The 27,426-nt window shown below is 44.2% G+C and overlaps 1 protein-coding gene and 2 pseudogenes across 11 annotated transcripts in view; 1 reads left to right on the top strand and 2 right to left on the bottom strand.

Moving 5' to 3' along the window:
- LOC110536144 (THO complex subunit 5 homolog) overlaps positions 1-7,846 on the bottom strand; it is a 35,000-nt gene extending 27,154 nt beyond the window's left edge. The window contains exons 1-3 of one of the 10 annotated variants that reach the window (XR_016484645.1): positions 7,669-7,797; positions 2,839-2,961; positions 2,560-2,703 (exon numbers count right to left, since the gene is read on the bottom strand). Coding sequence is in view for 8 of the 10 variants with exons in the window: in XM_036936010.2 (XP_036791905.1) it covers positions 2,560-2,703; positions 2,806-2,931 (270 nt within the window). In the remaining 2 variants the exon portion in view is untranslated. Of the gene's footprint in view, positions 1-2,559; positions 2,704-2,805; positions 2,963-6,664; positions 7,398-7,668 lie in introns of those variants that run through there. The other 9 variants (XR_016484644.1, XM_036936013.2, XM_036936010.2 and 6 more) reach the window with 9 other exon arrangements.
- Positions 7,847-11,573: 3,727 nt separating this feature from the next.
- Positions 11,574-15,389, bottom strand: LOC110535082 (tuftelin-interacting protein 11-like; annotated as a pseudogene). The gene is made up of 6 exons (XR_016484284.1): positions 15,369-15,389; positions 14,798-14,932; positions 14,576-14,682; positions 14,217-14,362; positions 13,762-13,993; positions 11,574-11,827 (listed from the first exon to the last, which is right to left on the bottom strand). The product of XR_016484284.1 is annotated as a tuftelin-interacting protein 11-like (transcript).
- A 2,160-nt stretch (positions 15,390-17,549) lies between these two features.
- Positions 17,550-19,234, top strand: LOC149979661 (SRR1-like protein; annotated as a pseudogene).
- The last annotated feature ends 8,192 nt before the right edge of the window (positions 19,235-27,426 follow it).

Genomic DNA, 27,426 nt, shown 5'->3' with positions numbered 1-27,426 from the left:
TCGGAGTGCTGCTGACAAGTTCGAGGGGATCGGCCAGAACCAGCCTCAATGCCTTGCTAAAGGCAATTCCTATCCAACATATTCTGTCTGAGTCTACATTAATAAAATATCATAGGCCTAGTTCTACTATTGATAATTAGATTATATGGCCAATTGAAGAAAATTTAGAAGCCTTTACAACAGGCCTACAAGCCCTCAGATTGCGGACAATCTGAGCACTGATGGAGGGATTGTGCAATCCTGGTGTAACTCAGGCAGTCGTTGTTGCCATCCTGTACCTGTCCCGCAGGTGTGATGTTCGGATGTACCGATCCTGTGCAGGTGTTGTTACACATGGTTTACCACTACGAGGACGATCAGCTATCCGTCCTGTCTCCCTGTAGCGCTGTCTTAGGCGTCTCACAGTACAGACATTGCAATTTATTGCCCTGGCCACATCTGTAGTCCTCATGCCTCCTTGCAGCATGCCTAAGGCACGTTCACACAGATGAGCAGGGACCCTGGACATCTTTCTTTTGGGTGTTTTTCAGAGTCAGTAGAAAGGCCTCTTTAGTGTAATAAGTTTTCACAACTGTGACCTTAATTGCCTACCGTCTGTAAAACAAGCATGGAAAACAGTGTTTAAACTCGTTACAATGAAGATCTGTGAATTTATTTGGATTTTTACAAATTATCTTTGAAAGACAGGGTCCTGAAAAAGGGATGTTTCTTTTTTTGCTGAGTTTATAAACCTGTTCTGAAAGGCCCCAGAGTCTGCAACACCACTAAACAAGGGACAATATGAAGACCAATGAGCTCTCCAAACAGGTCAGGGACAAAGTTGTGAAGTACAGATCAGGGTTGGGTTATAAAATAATATCTGAAACTTTGAACATCCCATGGAGCACCATTAAATCCGTTATTTAAAAAATGGAAAGAATATGGCACCACAACAAACCTGCCAAGAGAGGGCCACCCACCAAAACTCACAGACCAGGCAAGGAGGGCATTAATCAGAGAGGCAACAAAGAGACCAAAAATAACCCTGAAGGAGCTGCAAAGCTCCACAGCGGAGATTGGAGTATCTGTCAATAGGACCACTTTAAGCCGTACACTCCACAGAGCCGGGCTTTACGGAAGAGTGGCCAGAAAAAAGCCATTGCTTAAAGAAAAAAAATAAGCAAACACATTTGGTGTTCGCCAAAAGGCATGTGGGAGACTCCACAAACATATGGAAGAAGGTACTCTGGTCAGATGAGACTAATATTGAGCTTTTTGGTCATCAAAGAAAACGCTATGTCTGGCGCAAATCCAACACCTCTCATCAACCCGAGAACACCATCAGTGAAGCATGGTGGTGGCAGCATCATGCTGTGGGGATGTTTATTTTTTTTTTTTTTTTTTTTTTTAAATCGGCAGGGACTGGGAAACTGGTCAGACGAAGGAATGATGGATGGCGCAAAATACAGGGAAATTCTTGAAGGAAATCTGTTTCAGTCTTCCAGAGATTTGAGACTGGGACGGAGGTTCACCTTCCTGCAGGACAATGACCCTAAGCATACTGTTAAAGCAACACTTGAGTTGTTTAAGGGGAAACATTTAAAGGTCTTGAAATAGCCCAGTCAAAGCCCAGACCTCAATCCAATTAAGAATCTGTGGCATGACAAATATTGCTGTACACCAGCGGAACCCATCCAACTTGAAGCAGCTGGAGCAGTTTTGCCTTGAAGAATGGGCAAAAATCCCAGTGGATAGATGTGCCAAGCTTACAGAGACATACCCCAAGAGACTTGCAGCTGTAATTGCTGCAAAAGGTAGCTCTACTAAGTATTGACTTGCAAGGGTGAATAGTTATGCACACTCAAGTACTGTTTTTTTTGTCTTATTTCTTGTTTGTTTCACAATAAAAAATATTTTGCATCTTCAAAGTGTTAGGCACGTTGTGTAAATCAAATGATACAAACCCCCCTCAAAAAATAGGAAAAATGCCAGGGGGGGGGGGGGGGGGGGGTGAATACTTTCGCAAGCCATTGTATCTATTTTACAACAAGCCTACTTAACACCCATCTTAAACTAAACACATTTGGCATATTTAAAGAACTGGTTTATATTAATCAATAGGCCTACGACAACAACGACATACAATAATAATGCAAAAACAAATTATTATAAATACAAATGTTTTTATAAATAAAAGTTCCTACCTGAATACAGCTGCACAGTAGCCTGCATTTGGCCCCGCTAAAGAGGACATGCCCCTTCTACGCTATTCAACATAGAGAGTATGCCTAACTTTCGCTTTACATCAATGAAAAAGGCCTCCCTCTTCGCAATCAACAGTAGCGTAGGCCAAGGCTCCTCTCTCTCTTACCTCAGCAGCAGGTGCACGCACGTAAGGCAGTTGGCAATGCCAAGGAGTGAGAGAATGGTGCTTAAGCGCAAGATCCGGGGGTATAATATGCAGCTCCAGACAATATGGCCGGCTACATTTTTTACATTTATTTGCTTTTATTACATTTTATCGGCCAAAAGCCGGCAATTACCAGCTAACAAAAACCCTGGTGTGTGTATGTTTCTTACCCCATCCTTGGCGCCGTTGGCTTTTAGCTCCTGGATATCGTTCATCAGTTGGGCCAGAGCTTCACAGGTTAGTTTATACTGCTGGTAGTCCTCCTCTGGGTCCCTGCCATCCAGCTCCACCTCCTCACTATACACACGTACATCCTGAATACACACACACACACCAAAGTAGTCAATTTCAGTAATGCTCCCTCCTCTCTGCAGTTCCCATCTTGACCCCCACCCCCCTCCCTTCCTCCACTGTACCTGCTGTCCACCCCTCTCCTCTCCAGTGCTCACCTGGTCCCCCTCTCCACGGCCACGTTTCACCTCCGGTGTGCCCATCTCGCTGCGGAGAACCTTCGACTTGCGCTTCTTCAGGGCGTCAGACATGGCTGGTCAACGTCAGACTAGTCTAGGACACTATAGGAGGTTTTTGGTATGGAAACAGACCGGTAAAAAATACAATGCCACTCTAAGATAGATATAGTTAGATATATAGATATAGATATAGATAGTTAGATATTACTGCACTGTCGGAACTAGAAGCACAAGCATTTCACTACACTCGCATTAACTATCTGTTAACCATATGTATGTGACAAATAACATTATTTTATTTGTTACTAATGCATTTCACATAAATAGCTATTTACCAAAGTTCAACAAATGTTAAATCATAAGTGACCATACGATTGTTCTAAAAACAAAGTCAACGTCAGTAACTGAGAGGATCTAGCTAGGTAGATGTGCTGAGCGATTACTGCTATTTGAGATTGGTTCGTTTTCCGTTAGATTTGAGCCAAAAATAGCAAACATTCAATTGCCAAAACATTGAAAATATTCCATTGTCTCTGTCAGGTCCACAATGGGTAAACATCAATACAAAAAAAGGAAATTACTATGAAATAATACAATATTTCAGTTGTGTATATTACTTATGACTTTATTATTTTGAATTCCTTAAAGTCTTCATCTCAGCTCAGGCAGTTGCAGCCAGACAACCATCTAACGTTATTTCTGTACTGTCTTTAGTCATCCAATTTAGCTAGGCTTGACAGCCTAAGTATGCTGTACTCGTTTTTCAAAGTAGATAAGGCATACTTTCACGAACTGAGTCTATCCTTCTCATCGTTGTGTTCATTCCTCTCTCATGCGGTCAGTGTGTATCAAACCTAATGTAGCAGGCATAAACGTGTATTACAAGGAACCCAAACCGGCTGCACACGTGCATGAATTTATTTTGTCCCCACCCACACCAAACACGATCACGACACGCAGGATAAAATATCAAAACAAACTCTGAACCAATTACATTAATTTGGGGACAGGTCAAAAAGCATTAAACATTTATGGCAATTTAGCTAGCTAGCTTGCACTTGCTAGCGAATTTGTCCTATTTAGCTAGCTTGCTGTTGCTAGCTAATTTGTCCTGAGATATAAACATTGAATTGTTATTTACCCTGATATGCCCAAAGGTCCTCTACTCCAACAATTAATCCACACATAAAACGGTCAACCGAATCGTTTCTAGTCATCTCTCCTCCTTCCAGGCCTTTTCCTTCTCTTGACTTTATATTGCGATTGGCAACTTTCATAAATTAGGTGCATTACTGCCACTGACCTCATTCGTCTTCAGTCACCTACGTGGGTATAACCAATGAGATGGCACGCGGGTACCTGCTTCTACAAACCAATGAGGAGATGGGAGAGGCAGGACTTGCAGCACGATCTGCGTCAGAAATAGAACTGATTTCTATTTTAGCCCTTGGCAACGCAGACGCTCGTTAACGCGTGCGAGCAGTGTGGTCAGCCTATTACACGAACCCAAACAGGCTGCGTGCGTGCATAAATGTATTTTGTCCCCCCACAACAAATGCGATCACGACACGCAGGTTAAAATATCAAAACAAACTCTGAACCAATTACATTAATTTGGGGACAGGTCAAAAAGCATTAAACAAAGTTGCCAACTTGCTGTTGCTAGTTAATTTGTCTTGGGATATAAACATTGAGTTATTTTATCTGGAAATGCACAAGGTCCTCTACTCCAACAATTAATCCACACATAAAATGGTCAACCGAATCATTTCTAGTCATCTCTACTCCTTCCAGGCTTTTTCATCTTTGGACTTATATGGTGATTGACATCTAAACTTTCATAGTATTACGACGACTAGCAATTACGACGAATTGCAATGCTCGCGCAAGCGAATGGTGTAGTTGAGCTATTAGTCTGTGCGAGCCGGAAAGAACAGGTGCAATGGATTATGGTCATTGTAGTTAATAACTACGTTTATTCTCTGAACTTGGTCAGAAAGGAAAAGAGGCAAAGCGAGAGGTTTCACTTGCCAAAATCTGTCCAAAATAATCCCAATGCATTTCTATGGGTTTATTTTGGAGCTAAACTTGTCGCCTGCCTTCCCAAATTTGGAATGACCCCTTCCCAACGACGATTGTTAGGGCGGAGACATGAGCATCTCGTCATTATAAAAAGCTCTCTGACTAGGTTGAATAGTTCCTTAATGAAAACTACAATTCCCTTCAGCCCAGCGTCCCACACAGTTCTTGCCTTGATTTCTCTCGTGGATGATTTGATTTCGTTCTAGAAAACAACGCTGGGCTCACAAAAAAAAAACTAAAACTGAATGGAATTCAAGTAATTGAACCGATGTTGGTCAATAAGTTGTTTAATACCCCCGCCGAAATGGTGGTTAAATCGCCAGAACTACTAGCCACGATGTAGGTACGAAACTTGGTGATGCTTTCAAATTATGTAGGAAACGCCATGCACATTTATGTTCAACAATTCCAAACTGTCCCTCTACAAGTCAGAATGTTCAATAAACTTCATTTGAACTCTGCTAATTGTCTGTGGTGTTGGGTCCTTCAGTTGGTCTGAATTTGAGACAAAATATCCACAGGACAGTGTTCTTAACCCGTCTTCAAAACATGGGTCTATGTGTGGCAATCAATATTTGTTTTCTTCTGACCAAAGGCAGCTGCTGAACACAAGACAGAAGAAAACACCTGCCTGTAACCAAAGTGTTTAGGGGCTTACATGCTTTTGCCAGGTGATTTAAATTTCAACGGTAGTAGGGGCGCTCTAATAAGTAGGGTAAACAATACTTTCCTGTTGATATTTTGTCCCAAAAAAAATTGAGTGGATGAAGGTACAACATCACAGCTAGCGCCTAGACCCCTAGTTACCTCTAGGTGTCCACGCAGTGAGCCTAGCCGAAACATATTCTACCAGTTGTTATCGCTGTTGGTCCTTTCGAAGGTAAGAATGCGATACTATATATCCACAGGAAAGTATAATTAAGTCACCTTATCAAAGTGCTGGAAGTGCTTTCATATTTCTATCACCTGAAGCATGTGCAGAACTCGGCAAGTATGGTGTGGCCGATGTGAAATGGCTAGCTAGTTAGTGGTGGTGCGCGCTAATAGTATTTCAGTTGGTGACGTCACTCGCTCTGAGACCTAGAAGTAGTTGTTCCCCTCTGCAAGGGCCGTGGCTTTTGTGGCGCGATGGGTAACGATGCTTCGTGAGTGACTGTAGTTGATGTGTGCAGAGGGTCCCAGGTTGGGGCGAGGAGGGGGACGGAAGCTATACTGTTACATATGCACGCATGTATTGTCATCGTGTGTACATGCTTCAGGTGACAGCAATCTGAATGTACTATCAGCACTATGAATAGTTGATTTGATTATATTTCCCTGTTGATATATTGTCTCATTCCTACCTGCAAAAGGACCAGCCGCATGGACAACCGGTAAAGTAAGTTTAAATATCAGTTTATTCAACACTCTGGCTTGTAGAGGTCCTGAGAGTAAACTTCCCTGATTCAATTGCACATTTCTGCCAGGTGTAGAATTCAATGCAATGTTGGGTTTCCAGGCAACCCACAGGGTAATATACTATTGGAAGGTAAGGGTGCTCTCAAGCGGCTAGACGTTCTTTACCATTCGGCCAGCAGCTTTGCCAGCAATGCTGCTTAGAGGACACATAACTGCACTCTATATTCCTCTGTAAACTGGTCATCTCTGTATACCTGTCGAAAGACCCACTGGCTGATGCTTATTTATAAAACCCTCTTAGCCCCCCCCCATCTGAGATACCTACTGCAGCCCTCATCCTCCATATACAACACCAGTCAGATTCTGTTAAAGGTCCCCAAAGCACACACATCCATGGGTCACTCCTCTTTTCAGTTCGCTCCTGCTAACGACTGGAACGAGCTGCAAAAAAACACTTCAACTGGACAGTTTTCTCCATCTCTTCATTCAATGACTCAATCATGGAAACTGACAGTTGTGGCTGCTTCGTGTGATGTGTTGGCTCTACCTTCTTGCCTTTGTGCTGCTGTTGTCCGTGCCAAATAACGTTTGTATGTTGTTATGTGGTGTTGCAGCCATGCTATGTTGTCTTAGATCTCTCTTGACGTGTGTTTTGTCCTATATTTTTAATCCCAGCTCCCGCAGGAGGCCTTTTGGTAGGCCGTCGTCATTGTAAATAAGAATGTTTTCCTTACTGACTTGCCTAGTTAAAGTCCAGCATTGACGTTGTCGTGCTGAAAAACTTACTTCCTGATGTTGCGGTGTGAATTTAGCCAGCAGTAAACAACAGCCTCACGCGGTGTGCAACATCAAGAATATCTGACAATTGTGAAAATTTGTTTTATATAAGGAAGTACGCATATTTCCCTTTTTTTCCAACGACAAGTCATTAAATCAAGTTAATGAGGAAAAACGACGCATTTCCAGCCTAAATGGAGGATGTTTTATGTACGAGCCGGTCGATGGGGGACACCAGTGTATTGCTGGCTGAGCACATTGACAAACGACGTAGAATAAAATACATAATAGCTCCATCTTGCGGCCGGTTGGGCTACCGCACAATTGAGTTCAAATGTAATTTTATTCTACATTCTGGCTTTTAAGGAACACTTCGACGATTTTGCAATGCTATGTTTGACTGTATATCAAGTATTGGTATAACAGTCAGATTTATTAGGCAAGCCAGGTTGGAGCTTAGTGTCAAGCGAGCCAGCTAAAGTTAGCAAATGCACAAACTAGGTAGCTATCAAAGTAGCAATAACACATTTTACAGGCAACACACATACTCACCAAAACACGAAAAACGAAATCAGAATTCATTTAACCATAAATCTCGTGCACAAGTTGTTCTAAAGACACTTTGTTTCCAGTTCCAAAGCAAAGCACTATGGGTAACGACCTTCTTCGTTGGTGGCGACAACAGCAGGTAGTTTAGCGAGGAGAAATGCATACCGCTTCTTAGGGTACTGGAGGCCCGAACCTCAGAGAGTACAGTATCTCGACTGTCTCGGTCTGTTCTCGTCTACAATGAACAAAAATATAAATGCAATTTCAACGATTTTACTGAGTTACAGTTCATAGATGGAAATCAGTCAATTGAAATGAACTCATTAGGCCCTAATCTATGGTTTCACATGACTGGGCAGGGGCACAGCCATGGGTGGGCCTGGGAGGGCATGGGCCCACTCACTGGGGAGCCAGGCCCAGCCAATCAGAATAAGTTTTTCCCCACAAAATGGCTTTATTACAGACATAAATACTGAGTTTCATCAGCTGTTGGGTCTCAGATACTGCAATTGAAGAAGCCAGACGTGGAGGTCCTGGGCTGGCGTGGTTACACTTGGTCTGCAGTTGTGAGGCCACCACAAATTAGAAATGCTGACTAACAGGGATGTTAGCGTTTCACAAAATAAGCTTTTTGTGCATATGGAAAATTTCAGACATATTTTATTTCAGCTCATGAAACATGGGACAAACACTTTACATGTTGTGTTTATATTTTTGTTTAGTAAAAAATATAATTTGCACCACAGTGGTAGGTATACACAAGGGTTTCAGTCAGCAAAAATACTTATCTGGAATTATCAGTTAACTATTTAAACTCCCACTCTTGGCTTGCAGCGGTGAGTCTACAATAAATAAAAGGAGTCTAAAATAGAAAGTCCAAAAATCGTTTATTCATGGTTCCAATGACATATTCAGTGACCTCTCCTCCCCAATGGCACCCTCCATCACTTGGCCATATCGATGAGACTCTGTAGGGACGTAGGGACCCAGGTCTTCTCTTCCGATGTAGATGATGATGTGTCCGAAGGTGTACAGCTGTTTGGCAACCAGCGGCATGAAGACAATGTTGTTCTCCTCAGCCTTGGTCTGGATAAGGTCGTTGGTGGACAGGCTGGCACCGATGCCACACTGTGCCACGCTTGCAGCATCCCGACGCTCTTGCTAAGCCTCGTACTGGAAGTCCTTACGATGCTCTGTGTGTGTGAGATACGCTATGTTCTCACGTGTACCGGGCTGCATGTACCCCCCCACCTACAGAAGGAGAATGAGAAGGGTGAGTATCATACTGTAGACCCCTGGAAGAGTAGTAGATGCTTTTGCAGCAGCTAATGGGGATCCTAATAAATACTAACCTATACAAAGGTCAGTTCTCAGTTCATGTTGTCTGGTGCTGTGTGTGTGTGTGTGTGTGTGTGTGTTTGTAATACTAACCTAGGCTAGAGGAGACAGTGCGGTTCATGATGTCCAGAGCTTCATTGTCTCAGGATGGTAATTTGGTGGTTGAAGATATCCCTCTAGTGGTGTGGGGGCTGTGCTTTGGCAATTGGGTGGGGTTATATCCTGCCTGTTTGGCCCTGTCCGGGGGTATCGTCGGACGGGGCCACAGTGTCTCCTGACCCCTCCAGCCTCCAGTATTTATGCTGTAGTAGTTTGTGTCGGGGGGCTAGGGTCAGTCTGTTATATCTGGAGTATTTCTCCTGTCTTATCCGGTGTCCTGTGTGAATTTAAGTATGCTCTCTCTAATTCTCTCTTTCTTCCTCTTGGAGGACCTGAGCCTTAGGACCATGCCTCGGGACTACCTGGCCTGATGACTCCTTGCTGTCCCCAGTCCACCTGGCCGTGCTGCTGCTCCAGTTTCAACTGTTCTGCCTGCGGCCATAGAACCCTGACCTGTTCACAGGACATGCTACCTGTCCCAGACCTGCTGTTTTCAACTCTCTAGAGACAGCAGGAGCGGTAGAGCTACTCTGAATGATCGGCTATGAAAAGTCAACTGACATTTACTCCTGAGGTGCTGACTTGCTGCACCCTCGACAACCACTGTGATTATTATTATTTGAACCTGCTGGTCATCTATGAACATTTGAACATCTTGGCCATGTTCTGTTATAATCTCCACCCAGCACAGCCAGAAGAGGACTGGCCACCCCTCATAGCCTGGTTCCTCTCTGGGTTTCTTCCTAGGTTCTGGCCTTTCTAGGGTGTTTTTCCTAGCCACCGTGCTTCTACACTTGCATTGCTTGCTGTTTTAGGCTGGGTTTCTGTACAGCACTTTGTGACATCAGCTGATGTAAGAAGGGCTTTATAAATTAATTTATAAATTCATTCATTGGTTGAACGAACTTGTCCTTTGAGTGGATGAGCCAGAACAGCATCACTGAACATGGACTTCCAGCCCAGGTACCACCTAGTAATCTCCTCATAGTTAGGACTGTTACTGAGCCACGAACACAGCACCTACAAAAAACAGTTATCTGCATTTACCCTCCTATTTTAGGTCTAAGCAACAGCAACGGTAATCATAAATGAGTAAGTCAATGTGCTTTCTCACACACATACACTACTGGTCAAAAGTTTTAAAAAACTCATTCAAGTGTTTTTCTTTATTTGTACTATTTTCTACATTGTAGAATACTATGAAATAACACATATGGAATCATGTAGTAACCAAAAGTGTATAACAAATCAACATTTTATATTTGAGATTCTTCAAATAGCCACCCTTTTCCTTGATGACAGCTTTGTACACTCTTGGCATTCTCTCAACCAGCTTCACCTGTAATGCTTTTCTAACAGTCTTGAAGGAGTTCCCACATATGCTGAGCACTTGTTGGCTCCTTTTCCTTCACTCTGCGGGCCGACTCATCCCAAAGCATCTCAATTTGGTTGAGGTTGGGTGATTGTGGAGGCCAGGTCATTTGATGCAGCACTCCATCACTCTGCTTCTTGGTAAATTGCCCTTACACAGCCTGGAGGTGGGTCATTGTCCTGTTGAAAAACAAATGAAAGTCCCACTAAGCCCAAACCAGATGGGATGGCGTATCACTGCAGAATGATGTGGTAGCCATGCTGGTTAAGTCTGCCTTGAATTCCAAATAAATCCCAGTGTCACCATCAAAGCACCCCCACACCATAACACCACCTTCTCCATGCTTTACGGTGGGAAATACACACATGCAGAGATCATCCGTTCACCCACACCGCATCTCACTCCAGACCAAAGGACACATTCACACTGGTCTAATGTCCATTGCTCGTGTTTCTTGGTCAAAGCAAGTCTCTTCTTATTGGTGTCCTTGAGTAGTGGTTTCTTTGCAGCAATTTGACCATGAAGGCCTGATTCCTCTGAACAGTTGATGTGTCTTTTACTTGAAACTCTGAAGCATTTATTTGGGCTGCAATTTCTGAGGTTGGTAACTCTAATGAACTTATCCTCTGCAGCAGAGGTCATTCTGGGTCTTCCTTTCCTGTGGTGGTCCTCATGACAGTCAGTTTCATCATAGCACTTGATGTTTTTTGCGACTGCACTTGAAGAAACTTTCAAAGTTCTTCAAATGTTCTGTAACTTCATGTCTTAAAGTAATGATGGACTGTCGTTTCTCTTCGCTTATTTGAGCTGTTCTTGCCATAATATGGACTTGGTCTTTTACCAAATAGGGCTCTCTTCTGTATACCCCCCCATCTTATCACAACACAACTGAATGGCTCAAATGCATCAAGAAGGAAAGAAATTCCACAAATTAAGGCACACCTGTTAATTGAAATGCATTCCAGGTGACTACCTCATGAAGCTGGTTGAGAGAATTCCAAGAGTGTGCAAAGCTGTCAAGGCAAAAGGTGGCTATTTTAAATATATTTTGATTTGTTTCACACTTATTTGGTTACTACATGATTCCATATGTGTTATTTCATAGTTTTGATGTTTTCACTATTATTCTACAATGTAGAAAATAGTAAAAATAAGGAAAAACCCTTGAATGAGTAGGTGTTCTAAAACTTTTGACCTGTATTGTACATACCTGTAGCCACTTGGGGAAGTAGTGTTTGTCCAGCAGTGTTACGAGGCATGAGGGAGACAGCATGCCCTCCCAGTCTAACATCCAATTGAACGTCTTCATCTGCTGCTGGTGTGGATTTATTAACAGGTCCCCCAGACACAGAGCTATAAGAGGGGAGGCAGAGCATGAAGTATGAACTACTGTTCTACTAAGTAATATCTGTCTGCTTCCTTTTCACTTTATATAGTGCACTACTTATGACCAGAGCTGGTCAAAACCAGTGCACTTGCATTTTAATGTGGGTGTGTGTGATAATGTACAGTGCGGCAAAAAAGTATTTAGTCAGCCACCAATTGTGCAAGTTCTCCCACTTAAAAAGGTGAGAGAGGCCTGTAATTTTCATCATAGGTACACTTCAACTATGACAGACAAAATGAGAAAAAAAATCCAGAAAATCATTGTAGGATTTTTAATGAATTTATTTGCAAATTATGGTGGAAAATAAGTATTCGGTCACCTACAAACAAGCAAGATTTCTGGCTCTCACAGACCTGTAACTTCTTCTTTAAGAGGCTCCTCTGTCCTCCACTCATTACCTGTATTAATGGCACCTGTTTGAACTTGTTATCAGTATAAAAGACACCTGTCCACAACCTCAAACAGTCACACTTCAAACTCCACTATGGCCAAGACCAAAGAGCTGTCAAAGGACACCAGAAACAAAATTGTAGAACTGCACCAGGCTGGAAAGACTGCATCTGCAATAGGTAAGCAGCTTGGTTTGAAGAAATCAACTGTGGGAGCAATTATTAGGAAATGGAAGACATACAAGACCACTGATAATCTCCCTCGATCTGGGGCTCCACGCAAGATCTCACCCCCGTGGGGTCAAAATGATCACAAGAACGGTGAGCAAAAATCCCAGAACCACACGGGGGGACCTAGTGAATGACCTGCAGAGAGCTGGGATCAAAGTAACAAAGCCTACCATCAGTAACACACTACGCATCCAGGGACTCAAATCCTGCAGTGCCAGACGTGTCCCCCTGCTTGAGCCAGTACATGTCCAGGCCCGTCTGAAGTTTGCTAGAGAGCATTTGGATGATCCAGAAGAAGATTGGGAGAATGTCATATGGTCAGATGAAACCAAAATATAACTTTTTGGTAAAAACTCAACTCGTCGTGTTTGGAGGACAATGAATGCTGAGTTGCATCCAAAGAACACCATACCTACTGTGAAGCATGGGGGTGGGAACATCATGCTTTGGGGCTGTTTTTCTGCAAAGGGACCAGGACGACTGATCCGTGTAAAGGAAAGAATGAATGGGGCCATGTATCGTGAGATTGAGTGAAAACCTCCTTCCATCAGCAAGGGCATTGAAGATGAAATGTGGCTGGGTCTTTCAGCATGACAATGATCCCAAACACACCGCCTGGGCAACGAAGGAGTGGCTTCGTAAGAAGCATTTCAAGATCCTGGAGTAGCCTAGCCAGTCTCCAGATCTCAACCCCATAGAAAATCTTTGGAGGGAGTTGAAACTCTGTGTTGCCCAGCAACAGCCCCAAAACATCACTGCTCTAGAGGAGATCTGCATGGAGGAATGGGCCAAAATACCAGCAACAGTGTGTGAAAACCTTGTGAAGACTTACAGAAAACGTTTGACCTCTGTCATTGCCAACAAAAGGTATATAACAAAGTATTGAGAAACTTTTGTTATTGACCAAATACTTATTTTCCACCATAATTTGCTAATAAATTCATAAAAAATCCTACAATGTGGTTTTCTGGATTTTTTTCCCTCATTTTGTCTGTCATAGTTGAAGTGTACCTATGATGAAAATTACAGGCCTCTCATCTTTTTAAGTGGGAGAAATTGCACAATTGGTGGCTGACTAAATACTTTTTTGCCCCACTGTATATATTTGTTGTATTTACAGTGTGCATTTGTAAAAGAGACCTAGGTCTCAATATCTTCCCTGTTAAAATAAAAGGTTAAATAAAATAAAAAATACAGGGAAGATGGTGCCATTTACCTTTCTGAGGCAATCAGGGCAGTGTCATTCAGCTGGCTCTAGGGGACAAGGTTAGTGTGTGTACCTAGTTTAGGGATGATGTTTTTGACCATGAAGGCCTCCCAGGCACCAGGCGTGAACACATCTCTCCATGGTTGGAGGATGAGGCGGGCAGAGCCGTCACTTGGGTGCCAGCGCTGCAGTGCATTGGCCAGTTTACTGCGGATTGGCGGGTACAGAGGCTCCAGCCGTGATTGGAGCAGAGGCAGCCAAGTGTGGATGGGCACACTGTCCGTCAGGGGGTTCCAGCTACCCACCTATCATAGAGAAGGTGTAGGGTTAGTGGAGATCGAAACCGTGTGTTCATGATGTTTAGGGTTCTGGATAGAAAAGAGCAGACACTCTGAGCTACCCTACCAAGACCAAGCTACTCCTACTTTAAGGTTCTCAAAAGTTTAGCCAAGACAGCTTGGCACCATGTCATGAGTCTTCATATTTGTATCACTGATATAGTGCTGATGTTTGTCTGTGGGATTGTACCTCTCTCTGGAGCCTGGGGAAGATGAGTTGTTCCAGGAGGTGGTTTAGTATCCAGAGGGGCCCAGACCTCCACACAGTCCACCATACGAGGCTGCCACCCCGATACACATACTCGCAGCACCGGGATCCACACCTCCCACAGCAGCCTGTAAACACACACACACACACACACACACACACACACACACACACACACACACACACACACACACACACACACACACACACACACACACACACACACACACACACACATATATACACACACACACACACACACACACACACACAGATATTTTTGCCACTTGCCTGCTGGGGACACACAAACACCTCTTAGGTGTGACATGGTATTGACTTACCTGTGGTAGGGGTCCATGTGTGCTTCAGGGGCGTTGGCGTGGTGTAGCTGACCTGACTCCAGGATGGCTCGCCACTGACCCACCTCCTCCAGACCATATGAACTATCCTACAGACAAACAGCAGGAGTCAGTGTAGGAAACTAGGAGTACATGTGAGTGTTTCTAGCACTTGGTGGTGCCTCCACAACTGAAGGTGGAGCAAGCAAGGGAGTGTGTGTGTACCTTGAGAGGGTCCCATGTGTATAGTTTCTCTCTGATAAGTGGATGTACTACAGCCGCAGCCAGATAACCCAAACCTAGAGTCTAATACTCCTCACAGAACTCACTCTGTAGGGTCGCAAAGATACCAGCACACTCCTAGAGCGAAAGAGAGAGAGAAAAGGGTATACAAGGTTCAATACTGTGACCACTGTTATTCTCCATCTTCAACAATGACCTGCCCTGAGAGAGCACAAATACTCGGTTAGCCAATGTGCGGAAGCACTGGTTGGTCGGCCCAATTGAGGTAGTATGTACATGAATGTATAGTTAAAGTGACAATGCATATATGATAAACAGAGAGTAGCAGCAGCATAAAAAGAGGGGTTGGGGGGAGCACACAATGCAAATAGTCCGGGTGGCCATTTGATTACCTGTTCAGGAGTCTTATGTCTTGGGGGTAAAAACTGTTGAGAAGCCTTTTTGTCCTAGACTTGGCACTCCGGTACCGCTTGTCATGTGGTAGTAGAGAGAACAGCCTGCGGCTGTGTTCTTTGACCATTTTTAGGGCATTCCTCTGACACGTACTGCTTACAGCCTCTGGATGGCGTCTCATTCCGACCCCAGCCTCGTCTGCAGACTGGAGCTCTCGTGGCTCAGAATCACCACCACGTCACGCTCATACTGCAGACGCCGCGAGGACTACAGCCAACTGGAGAGACGGGAATATTTAGTTAGTTTATACGAGTTTCTGAGTTCTCGGGAAATAGGGTTTTAGTAATGGGTGAGATGTGTGGTAATGGGTTAAAGGTTCTTGTTTCATAAAGGGTCAGGGGTTAGAGGTCACCTGTAGTATGTCTTGTTCCTTCAGGTCGATCAGTAGTTGCAGGTTGTGTTCCAGCTCTGGCAGGGCAAATCCAGACGTCTTCTGCTCATGTGCGGCTACGCTCTTTGGAGCCTCTGGTACACTGAGTTTGTTAGTCATCTGACTGTAGCTATAATACACCTGCTGTTCCCTGTCTATCATATCTATCACCTAGACAGAGAGAGGGAGATAAAAACAGCAATTCACATGTTGTCGTGGAATATTGACTCAGAAATATAACACTCTTACTGGAACTTGTGAATTCAAATGAGACTTTAATACAAAGTAGCAAAACCGTGCTGATCCATGGAACAACCAACTTTCTAAGCACGGAGCTCTGCCTTTATAGCTTTGCAGCCTCACATACAGCATATGGATACACCCCATATGTAGATTAAATAACTCCCCTTGTCCTTTCGCCACCATTATCTTTCAGTCTGAGTTCTTGCTTGTTCACGCCCAGAAACGCCCACATCTGCTTCGGGTTAGATTATAATGGTGGCGGGACCCCTTACGTAACACAAAACGAATACATTTGATTGTATATGCATGTGTTTCACTCTTTGGTTATTCTGCCGTCATCCTGTCCTCATGTTCCCTGACATCAATGTCAGATGCATGTGCATTAGTTAATGTAACCATATACATTGGCTACTGGGATCTTTAACCTGAGCTTTCCCCAGAACCAGCTAATGTACTTGGTGACATAATTTTTATCTTAGTCAATCGATTTTTTTCTCCAACAAAATCTGTTTCTGGATGCTTAAATGACCAACTATGCATGTGTGTTTGTGCGCGTGTTCCCCCTAACCTTGACCTGAGCCAGTTTTCCAGCGGGTGTCTGTGTGGTCCGTCCAGCTTGCCATTAGCCTTCAGCTGTTCTACAGTCCTGTAGGAAGACTTTGTTTTTTTCTTCCCTCCCCCACCCACAGGATCCCTACGCCACTGACTTGGTCCCTCTGGAACTCCTAGGGGGGTAAAAGGGTGTGTGTGTGTGTGGGGGGGGGGGGGGGGGGGGGGGTGAAGGTATGGTAAGGCATACATCATTAACCCAGATACAAATCTATGCGTAAACCATGAGTGGGATCATTTCCACGTGTGAGATTTATCAATATGAACGTTTGCTTGAGAGTGTGTGTAATTGGTAGGGGTGCTGCGATTTTTTTTCCAGCTCTGAAGACTTCTATATCAGTCGGCTAATATAGGACTGGTAAATGCCCAGTGCACTACTTTTGTGAAAAAAATGTAACTAAATGTATGAGTGTTTACCAGCATTTTCTAATTGAGCCTGATAAATATCTGCACCAAACAGTTAATCTGATAATACTTGTGGAATATAGAAATACTTGCTTTATATGTTTTCCAGTTTCTTGAAAAACTTTACAAATGCAACTTATTTCTATGTGAAAACTGAAACAATCTATTCGTTCCTTTTCGATTCAAGTAGACACAGTGTTTTCATACTGATCCCCCATGGAATCTGAACCCACAACCCTGGCATTGCAAGCGCCATGCTCTACCAACTGAGCCACATCATCACATCACAAACCACTTGATGTCTCAGCGTACTCAATTACTGTATTGTACATTGTTTTTCTACATGGTGATAGGAAGTCTACAGGTACAAACTTAGATGACCAGCCTATGTACACCACAGTAATGTACATTTACATTAAGTGGTTTGTAAGGATGGTAAATTAACACTGCACATGTTGTTTGATCAAGAAAAATATTACATTTGATGTGGATGTTTTTTGTCTTTGTTCATAGCTTTTTGCCCAGGCTACAGACTTCTATATTGGTCTACTAATACTAGTAAAGGCCCAGTGCACTACTTTTGTGATTACATTTGATATATATTTGAATTCTGATTTTTCAGGGGGTGCTGCAACTCCCCTACTTCTCGCGGCTATGGATGTGAAACAGAGGTAACAAGTGGTCCAGCGACGTAAGGGAGCACCCCACTGAGGGAAGCCTCACACGGCCCGGCAGATACCAGGACATGCCGACACCAGTGGAGGCTGCTGAGGGGAGGACGGCTCATAAAATGGCTGGAACGGAGCAAACGGAATGGCATCAAACACCTGGAAACAATCTGTTTGATGTATTTAATCAAATTAAAGGTGCCACCAACACGGACAGGACCAAACAACAATGTAAGAAGAACACTATTAAAACCCAGGACTATCCTGACTGTTCCCTTAGCCTAGCATGTCATTCCCTGTTATAATGTATTGTACAAGTTGGACAGTAGGCCTATCTAGTCAAGGCAGTTGACACAAAATGATAAACCGTTGCTCACGTCCCTCTTTCTCTCCCAGTAGGGCTGGACTGAGTTGTGCAGACTTCTGGTTGGAGTGTAGAGGTCAGTTGAAGAACTCTAATGAATTATGTTGTGCCCCGTCCAGTCCCTTCGCCCAGTCCCCTTACTTTCAGCCTCTACTCATATAGCTAAACCTGAAAGGATTAGATAAGTGTAAACACTATTAGATAAGTGTAAACACTATGATAAGAGTTCCTTTCTTTGTCAGAGCAACTGACGGCTGTGGTAAAGACAGACTCCCCAGAGGCTGGAGCGGACCCAGCAGCAGGCTGTGGCCCAGGGCCTGAGGGATGGGAACTGGCTCCTGAAGCCCCAACGGCCCGCCAGAGTCTGTGTATTATGATATAGGCTCCTTTTCCTGTGTAACAGCTCATTACCAGCTTGTCATGCTTTTACTGCTGTTGGAATCACTACAGACACACACGCTCTCTCTCAAAAGACACAGCTTCACAGTTTATCCTGGCCCACTCTAGATCCCCATGGAGCAGTGTGATGTGCAATGACACTGTATTCCATACTATACTGTCTGTCATGCAAACTGTATTCCTGTCTAGATCTCAATGGAGCTGTGCAGTGTACGACCCTTTGTTCTCCTAAGGGGAGTTGGCGGTACTGAGACAGCTTGACTTCACCGTGCTGACTGAAAATGAGGTAGGTTTGTTGTGTGTGGGGAAGTAATACAGAAGACAATGTGGGTCTCTGCAGATGGACTAATGAAGTACTGTTGTATTCATGTGGGATGTAATCTGGAGGGGAAGCGAGCTGTGTCGAGGCCAACTCTTTTCTACCTGATGCATTGGGGGAAGGTTCTGTAAAACTGCCTGATGTGTAAAAACCAGAGTAGAGAAACACTGCCTTTACTGACTATGACAGGAAACAGCTTTGCTGGTATACAGGACAGGTCTGTGTGTGTGCGCACACGCACATGTGAAACCTTGCCTTTAAACAATTGCCTTTTCCTTCAGGATGTTTCATAGAGAACTCAAGATACACAGTAGAAATCAAGTGAGATTCATATGATCCACTGTCTCTGGAGGTGTTTGACTCTTAACCTCCCTCGGTCAGGCTGTGTGTGTGTATACATATATATAAGGAGTGGCAATTCCCATGCCCAGCCAGACGTCTTCAATTACACTGCCACATCACTTTCAATCCCAGCAGCCTAAAAAAACTCCCACAATCAACCTTGGCTGAGGTGCCAGAACCCCATTATCAACACTGCCCCGATCATACAGAGGGAACCACAGTGCTGAGAGGGAGGGGTGGAGGATGAATTATTAGAGTGGACGATGGAGAGACAATGATTTCCAGTCCATTAAAATAGGATTGTGGGATACTGGACATCCTGTTCGCTAAGTTGGATTTCTATAGACTCTCAGGCTGCTGTGTGTGAGTGCTGTATAACTTGTGTTTGTTCATCTGTGGAATAATATATATACACACACATACAGACATATACACACACCATTTGGAAAGTATTCAGACCTCTTCCCTTTTCCACATTGTTACTTTGCTTCCAGTTTCCCTTGATCAACCTTGAGATGTTTCTACAACTTGGAGTCCCCCTTTGGTATATTCAATTGATTTTACATGATTTGGAGAAGCACACGCCTGTCAATATAAAGGTCCCACAGTTGACAGTGCAAAAACCAATTCATGAGGTCGAAGGAATTGTCCGTAGAGGTCCGAGACAGGATTGTGTCGAGGCACAGATCTGGGGAAGGGTACCAAGAAATGTCCGCAGCATTGAAGATCACCAAGAACACAGCCTCCATCATTCTTAAATGGAAGAAGTTTGGAACCACCAAGACTCTTCCTAGAGCTGGCCGCCCGGCCAAACTAAGCAATCGGGAGAGAAGGGCCTTGGTCAGGGGGGTGACCAAGAACCCGATGTGGAGATGGGAGAACATTCTAGAAAGACAACCATCTCTGCAGCACTCCACCAATCAGGCCTTTATGGTAGAGTGGCCAGATGGAAGCCACTCCTCAGTAAAAGGCACATGACAGCCTGCTTGCAGTTTGCCATAAGGCAACTAAAAGACTCTCAGACCACGAGAAACAAGATTCTCTGTTCTGATGAAACCAAGATTGAACTCTTTGGCCTGAATGCCAAGTGTCTTGTCTGGAGGAAACCAGGCACTATCCCTATGGTGAAGCATGGTGGCAGCATCATGTTGTGGGGATGTTTTTCAGGGGCAGGGCCTGGGAGACTAGTCAGGATTGAGGGAAAGATGAATGGAGCAAAATACTTGATGAATACCCAAGAAGACTTGAGGCTGTAAATCACTGCTTCAACAAAGTATGAAGTAAAGGGTCTGAATACTTATGTAAGTGTGATTTTGCAAACATTTTAAAAACAATGGTTTTGCTTTGTCATTATGGGGTATTGTGTGTGGATTGATGTGTATTTAAAAAAAAATCCATTTGAGAATAAGGCTGTAACGTAACAAAAAGTGGAAAAGGTAAAGGGGTCTGAATACTTTCTGAATGCATTGTATGTATGAAATGTACATTTTTTAAATTCATATTTTGGTTCAGTTGTAAGAATTATGAACTATAAAAATAGAGTCGCACACTCTATATATAAATTACTGGGAGTTTATGGAGTGCACAACTCTTATTATAGTTTATTTGCCATTAGTCAGCACCTCCACATAAAATAATTTTTCTTGGTGTGCGCCAGCTCATGTTTTTTATTCAGTTGTATGAATTAACATTCAATTATATGCCATCTGTGACTAAATCAGATAACAGCAGTAAGATTTTTTTGAAATGGTTTATTTAAGAGTCAATGAAGTTACATGTTTCATAAACCCTGATGGCACAGTGATGCCAAAACGTTGGTGATAAAGACCAAATAAGTTTAGCCCTTTCCCAATATCAGTAAACAACCCAGATAAAAGAGAACGGTACACTTCTATATTCTTTCTCCTCGTTTTCCCCTTTCATCCTCCACAGCCATCTGCTCTCAGGATTCTGATCCAGCTGAATCAACAGCCCCTTTAATATGCTACTGCCTTGTCTGTCCTATGGCTTCTCTTTGGTTATTTGTTCTGTTAATCCCTTAAAAAAAAAATCCTCCCTCTGACAGATGTTCCGTTAGCTAGCATCTCACCCTCTGCTGTGGTCAGGGTTAGTTTTGCTTGGTCGATGGATAGAGGCATTCCCGTTCATAACGCCCTCTTGTTGTTCTGATTGGTCATCACTGGTGATCTGTTCACATCTGACCCGGGCTTATCATTGACTATCTCCATCTCACTGTCTGATTTGTTTCCGTCAGATTCCAAACCTCCATTTTGTGTCAGACTCTCCTCTATACTGGCTCAGTTTTCTCAGTAACCATCAATTCTGCCTCTCCATCCTCTGTCCCCTGTGTGCTGCTCAGCCTCTGGGGCAGCTCGGTCTTCATCTCCCTCACTGGATTATCCAAAAGCTCCACTCTCTACTACTGAGCCCACCTCTACATTCTCCTCAATGGGCTCCAGTTGATGGCAGTCCACTGTCTGTTGGCTGGGTTCTCATTGTGACCTGCCTCTACTGAGAGCACCTCGCTGGTGATCTCCTGGACTGCCACAGCCTCCTCTCCTTTAGATGTCCCCTCTGCTTCTTCTTCGTTCACTGTTTCTGTGCGTGTGTTGTCTGGTTTGGCGTTAACTGCCTCTCTCTGTTCCATCAGCTTCTGTTTGAAATCCAAGAGCCTGTCACTAAGAGACCAGAACGAGCCCATGTTTAGATTCATGTCTACTAATACACATGGGCACACACACGGTGGGATGGTAGGGGTGTGGTGCTTCTCTTCCGTGTTACCTGTGGCTTGGTGTCCTAATGCCTGTGACCAGGGCCAGCTGCTCCAGAGTAGTCTCAGCTGAGGGAGAAAGAGACTGACCCTGTGGAATGAGGAGACAGACAGAAGAGGTGTTAATGGTCACCTCTTCCAGACCTTATTTAATACACAAAAAGAGAATAGTCTGTTATTACCTCAGCTGTGAGCGGGTCCCCGCCTTTCCTTATAGAGCACTCCACATGCACTGCCTGCTGGGTAATGGAGTGCAGAAATTCGTAGCTGTAGAGTCTCTGGGGGTGGTCCTCAACATACTGAGAGAAACAACAGGGTCACACACAAACAGATAGTGTGATAGGTACTGACCAGGCTGGTGAAAGCAGACAGAGCCTCTATTTCATGGTTCATGGCAGAACGATAGTCTCCCACTCCGCACATCCATTGGGCCAACAGATGCTGACTGAAGAAAGGGGAGGCGAAGTGATTGAATAGTTAGTTGGTTGATAGGTAAATTGTGAGAATGAGTTGAATGATAGATACCTGAAAGCGGTGTGCACATCGGTGGGGCCAAAGAAGGAAGTTTTGATTTTGAGCGCGCTCTGTAGGAACTGCCCTGCCTGTTCATTTGGCAAAACCAAACCTAGACAGCTCTGTGTGTGTGTGTGTGTGTGTGTGTGTGTGTGTGTGTGTGTGTGAGAGAGAGAGAGAGAGAGTGAGAGAGTGTGAGAGAGTTAATCCCCTCAAGCAGTAGAGGTCTTGGAGTTGGGAGTGGGTAGGTATAGCAGAATCCTGTCCAGTATAACCCACACCTACAGCATTCGGAGAGTAGCAGACTTACATCTAGTGTAGCAGTGTAGGGGTGGTCTTCTCCATGAACTGTGAGCGTCAGGAGACGTGCTCTGAACAGACACCTCTGAGCTAGAGTAGACTCTCCTCCAGCAAACACATACACTGCCAACAGAGCCTACAGGACACACACCTCATTCACTTAGCTAGGGATTACTCAGATTACAAATAAATAAGGTAAACAAAGGCTAACTTGTTTATTGGTGTTTTGATTTCCTCCAACTTGTGGGTGGTGGTGAGTAGTGGATGACAATGAGTAGTGGATGACAATGTGGTACTTACGTATTGTTGGTAGTGTTGGGGTGGTCAAAGCCCAGGACCCTCTCACTGATGACCACTACAGGCTTGAGCTGGACACTGCGGGCCTGGTAGTTGTGGGTGGGGGTAGAGAGGCACAGGATAATAGTTACAAAGCCCTACAAGCCTACGCCTTAAACTTGAGGCCATAATTGGAGGTGTGTGGGTGTGTGTACTAGAGGTTGACCGATTAAATCGGCATGGCTGATTAATTAGGGCCGATTTCAAGTTTTCATAACAAATAGGTAATCGGTATTTTTGGACACCGATTACGGCCGATTACATTACATGAGGAAACTGCATGGCAGGCTGACCACCTGTTAAGCTAGTGCTGCAAGGAGCCAAGGTAATTTGCTAGCTAGAATTAAATTTATCTTATAAAAAAAAAAAATCAATCTTTACATAATCACTAGTTAACTTAGTAATGTCATCAACTATGTGTAGTTAACTAGTTTGTCCTGCGTTGCATATAATCAATGCTGTGCCTGTTAATTTATCATCGAATCACAGCCTACTTCGCCAAATGGGTGATGATTTAACAAGGCGCAATTGTGAAAAAAGCACAATCGTTGCACGAATGTACCTAACCATAAACATCTTTTGCCTTTCTTAAATCAATACACAGAAGTCTATTATTTTTTAAACCTAGATATTTGGTTAAGAAATGAATGTTAGCAGGCAATATTAACCAGGGAAATTGTGTCACTTCTCTTGCGTTCATTGAAATGGTTGACTCGTCATAATTCCTATAATAACTGCAACCTAATATTTCTTTACTGGGAATATTGAAGAACTGGGAATATTGAACCACCAGCTTTCATATCTTCTCATGTTCTGAGCAAAGCAAGGATCTTAAATGTTAGCTTTTTTACATGGAGAAGAAAGTAAAAGTGCAATATATGCCAACACTGTTTTTGCATTATTTAAACCAAATTGAGCATGTTTCATTATTTATTTGAGACTAAATTTATTTTATTTATATATGTATTATATTCGGTTAAAAAAAGTGTTCATTCAGTATTGTTGTAAATCTCATTATTACAAATATATATATTTAAAATATATATATATATATATATATATATATATATATATATATATATATATATATACGATTAAAATGTAAACATAAAAAATAATCGGTTTCGGCGTTGAAAAATCATTAAAAAATTGGTTGACTTCTAGACTGTGAACCTCACTCTGGCCATCAGACTGAGACAGGAAGGAGCAGGCCTCTGGGTTCAGGTCATCACACACACGGCCAAACAGGTATGCTGCCTCCTTCAGACGCTCATACGCCTGATCCATCATGCCTGGGTGACAGAAACACACCACGCCGCACGAGCATGCTTTTTGCGGCACAATCAATAGCGTGCCGGACCTCGGGCTCAAAGGTCGAGGGTTTGAGACCTACTCCCTGCCTGTTTCATTACAATATCATGGGTTTTGCAAATTCGTAACATATACTGTACTACAAAATGGGTGATGTACAACCACAAATTAATACATACCATACGAAATGTAACATGTTGTAATGAAACAGGCAGGGAGCAGGTCTCGAACCCTCGTCCTTTGAGCCCGAGGTCCAGCGCGCTATCGATTGTGCCGCAAAAGCATGCTCGTGCGGGGCAGGGTCGATTTCCGCGCTTATAAACCCAGGGTCGTTACACTACTCCCTCCTTTCAAAGAGTGCGTCCTCGCGCTAGCTTGCGACTCTACATCTTACAGGAACGCGCTCACCGGCCAAGCACACGCACTGTCGTGGATGGGAGGTCCGATCACTTCTGACACCAATGTAATGAAACAGCAGGGAGCAGGTCTCCAACCCTCGACCTTCGTGCCCGAGGTTCGATCACTTCTGACACCAATGTAATGAAACAGCAGGGAGCAGGTCTCAAACCCTCGACCTTCGAGCCCGAGGTCCGATCACTTCTGACACCAATGTAATGAAACAGCAGGGAGCAGGTCTCGAACCCTCGACCTTCGAGCCCGAGGTCCGATCACTTCTGACACCAATGTAATGAAACAGGCAGGGAGCAGGTCTCGAACCCTCGACCTTCGAGCCCGAGGTCCGATCACTTCTGACACCAATGTAATGAAACAGCAGGGAGCAGGTCTCAAACCCTCGACCTTCGAGCCCGAGGTCCGATCACTTCTGACACCAATGTAATGAAACAGCAGGGAGCAGGTCTCGAAACCTCGACCTTCGAGCCCGAGGTCCGGCGCGCTATCGACTGTGCCGCAAAAGCATGCTTGTGTCGATTTCCTCGCTTATAAACCCAAGGTCGTTACACTATCATACTAAATGGAGCGTTTTGGAATAACGTAAAGAATAATACAAAACTCTGAGACCAAGTATTTTATTTATTTAACTAGGCAACAAATTCCTATTTTCAACAACGGCCTAGGAACAGTTGTTGTTCAGAGGCAGAACGACATCTTTTACTTTTGGTTACTAGTCTAACGCTCTAACCACTAGGCTACCTGTCCTTGCATCCACTGGCAAGGAAAGAAACACACCATTACCAGGTGTGTTGCAAAGCGTGGCTGATGGGCACCCGTGACCGGCTCGGGAACCAGATTGCATAGTGGAGAAGGTACGGTGGGATTCGAAATGGTCAGTTATCTGTTTGTTCACTTGGCTTTCGAAGACTTTAGAAAGGCAGGGCAGGATGGATATACAGTGCCTTGCGAAAGTATTCGGCCCCCTTGAACTTTGCGACCTTTTGCCACATTTCAGGCTTCAAACATAAAGATATAAAACTGTATTTTTTTGTGAAGAATCAACAACAAGTGGGACACAATCATGAAGTGGAACGACATTTATTGGATATTTCAAACTTTTTTAACAAATCAAAAACTGAAAAATTGGGCGTGCAAAATTATTCAGCCCCCTTAAGTTAATACTTTGTAGCGCCACCTTTTGCTGCGATTACAGCTGTAAGTCGCTTGGGGTATGTCTCTATCAGTTTTGCACATCGAGAGACTGAAATTTTTTCCCATTCCTCCTTGCAAAACAGCTCGAGCTCAGTGAGGTTGGATGGAGAGCATTTGTGAACAGCAGTTTTCAGTTCTTTCCACAGATTCTCGATTGGATTCAGGTCTGGACTTTGACTTGGCCATTCTAACACCTGGATATGTTTATTTTTGAACCATTCCATTGTAGATTTTGCTTTATGTTTTGGAACATTGTCTTGTTGGAAGACAAATCTCCGTCCCAGTCTCAGGTCTTGTAACGGTTTTCTAGGTGTGAAGGAGAGTCGGACCAAAATGCGGCGTGTAGATTGCGATCCATGTTTATTGTGACTATAGCAACATGAATCTAAATACAAACGGTGCAAAATAATAAACGTAATGAAAACCGAAACAGCCTAAACTGGTGCAAACTAACACTAAGGACAGGAACAATCACCCACAAACACACAGTGAAACCCAGGCTACCTAAATATGGTTCCCAATCAGAGACAATGACGAACACCTGCCTCTGACTGAGAACCATATCAGGCTGAACATAGAAATAGACAAACAAGACATGAAACATAGAATGCCCACTCAGATCACACCCTGACCAATCAAAACATAGAAAATACAAAGTAAACTATGGTCAGGGCGTGACAGTACCCCCCCCCCCAAGGTGCGGACTCCGGCCGCAAAACCTGAACCTATAGGGGAGGGTCTGGGTGGGCATCTGTCCGCGGTGGCGGCTCTGGCGCTGGACGTGGACCCCACTCCATGACAGTTTTAATCCCCCTCCTAAACGTCCCTAAATAGGTTACCCACCACAATGATAACATGGGACAGAGGGACAGCTCGGGACAGAGGTAACTCGGGACAGATGGGTAGCTCAGCACTGAGAGGAAGCTCAGCACTGAGAAGAAGCTCAGCACTGAGAGGAAGCCCAGGCAGGTAGTAGAAACTACCAGAACCTGGCTGGCTGGCGGTTTCAGCAGATCCTGGTCGACTAGCAGATCTGGAAGAATCTGGTCGACTGGCGGATCTGGGAGAATCTGGTCGACTGGCGGATCTGGGAGAATCTGGTCGACTGGCAGATCTGGGAGAGTCTGGACGACTGGCAGATCTGGAAGAGTCTGGACGACTGGCAGATCTGGAAGAGTCTGGTCGACTGGCAGATCTGGAAGAGTCTGGTCGACTGGCAGATCTGGAAGAGTCTGGTCGACTGGCAGATCTGGAAGAGTCTGGTCGACTGGCAGATCTGGAAGAGTCTGGTCGACTGGCAGATCTGGAAGAGTCTGGTCGACTGGCAGATCTGGAAGAGTCTGGTCGACTGGCAGATCTGGAAGAGTCTGGACGACTGGCAGATCTGGAAGAGTCTGGACGACTGGCAGATCTGGAAGAGTCTGGACGACTGGCAGATCTGGAAGAGTCTGGTCGACTGGCAGATCTGGAAGAGTCTGGTCGACTGGCAGATCTGGAAGAGTCTGGTCGACTGGCAGATCTGGAAGAGTCTGGTCGACTGGCAGATCTGGAAGAGTCTGGTCGACTGGCAGATCTGGAAGAGTCTGGTCGACTGGCAGATCTGG

Source organism: Oncorhynchus mykiss, chromosome 11, assembly GCF_057628025.1.
Source record: "Oncorhynchus mykiss isolate SJ-2025 chromosome 11, ASM5762802v1, whole genome shotgun sequence".
NCBI classification, from domain to species: Eukaryota; Metazoa; Chordata; class Actinopteri; order Salmoniformes; family Salmonidae; genus Oncorhynchus; species Oncorhynchus mykiss.
This window is presented reverse-complemented; position numbering and strand designations above follow the sequence as displayed.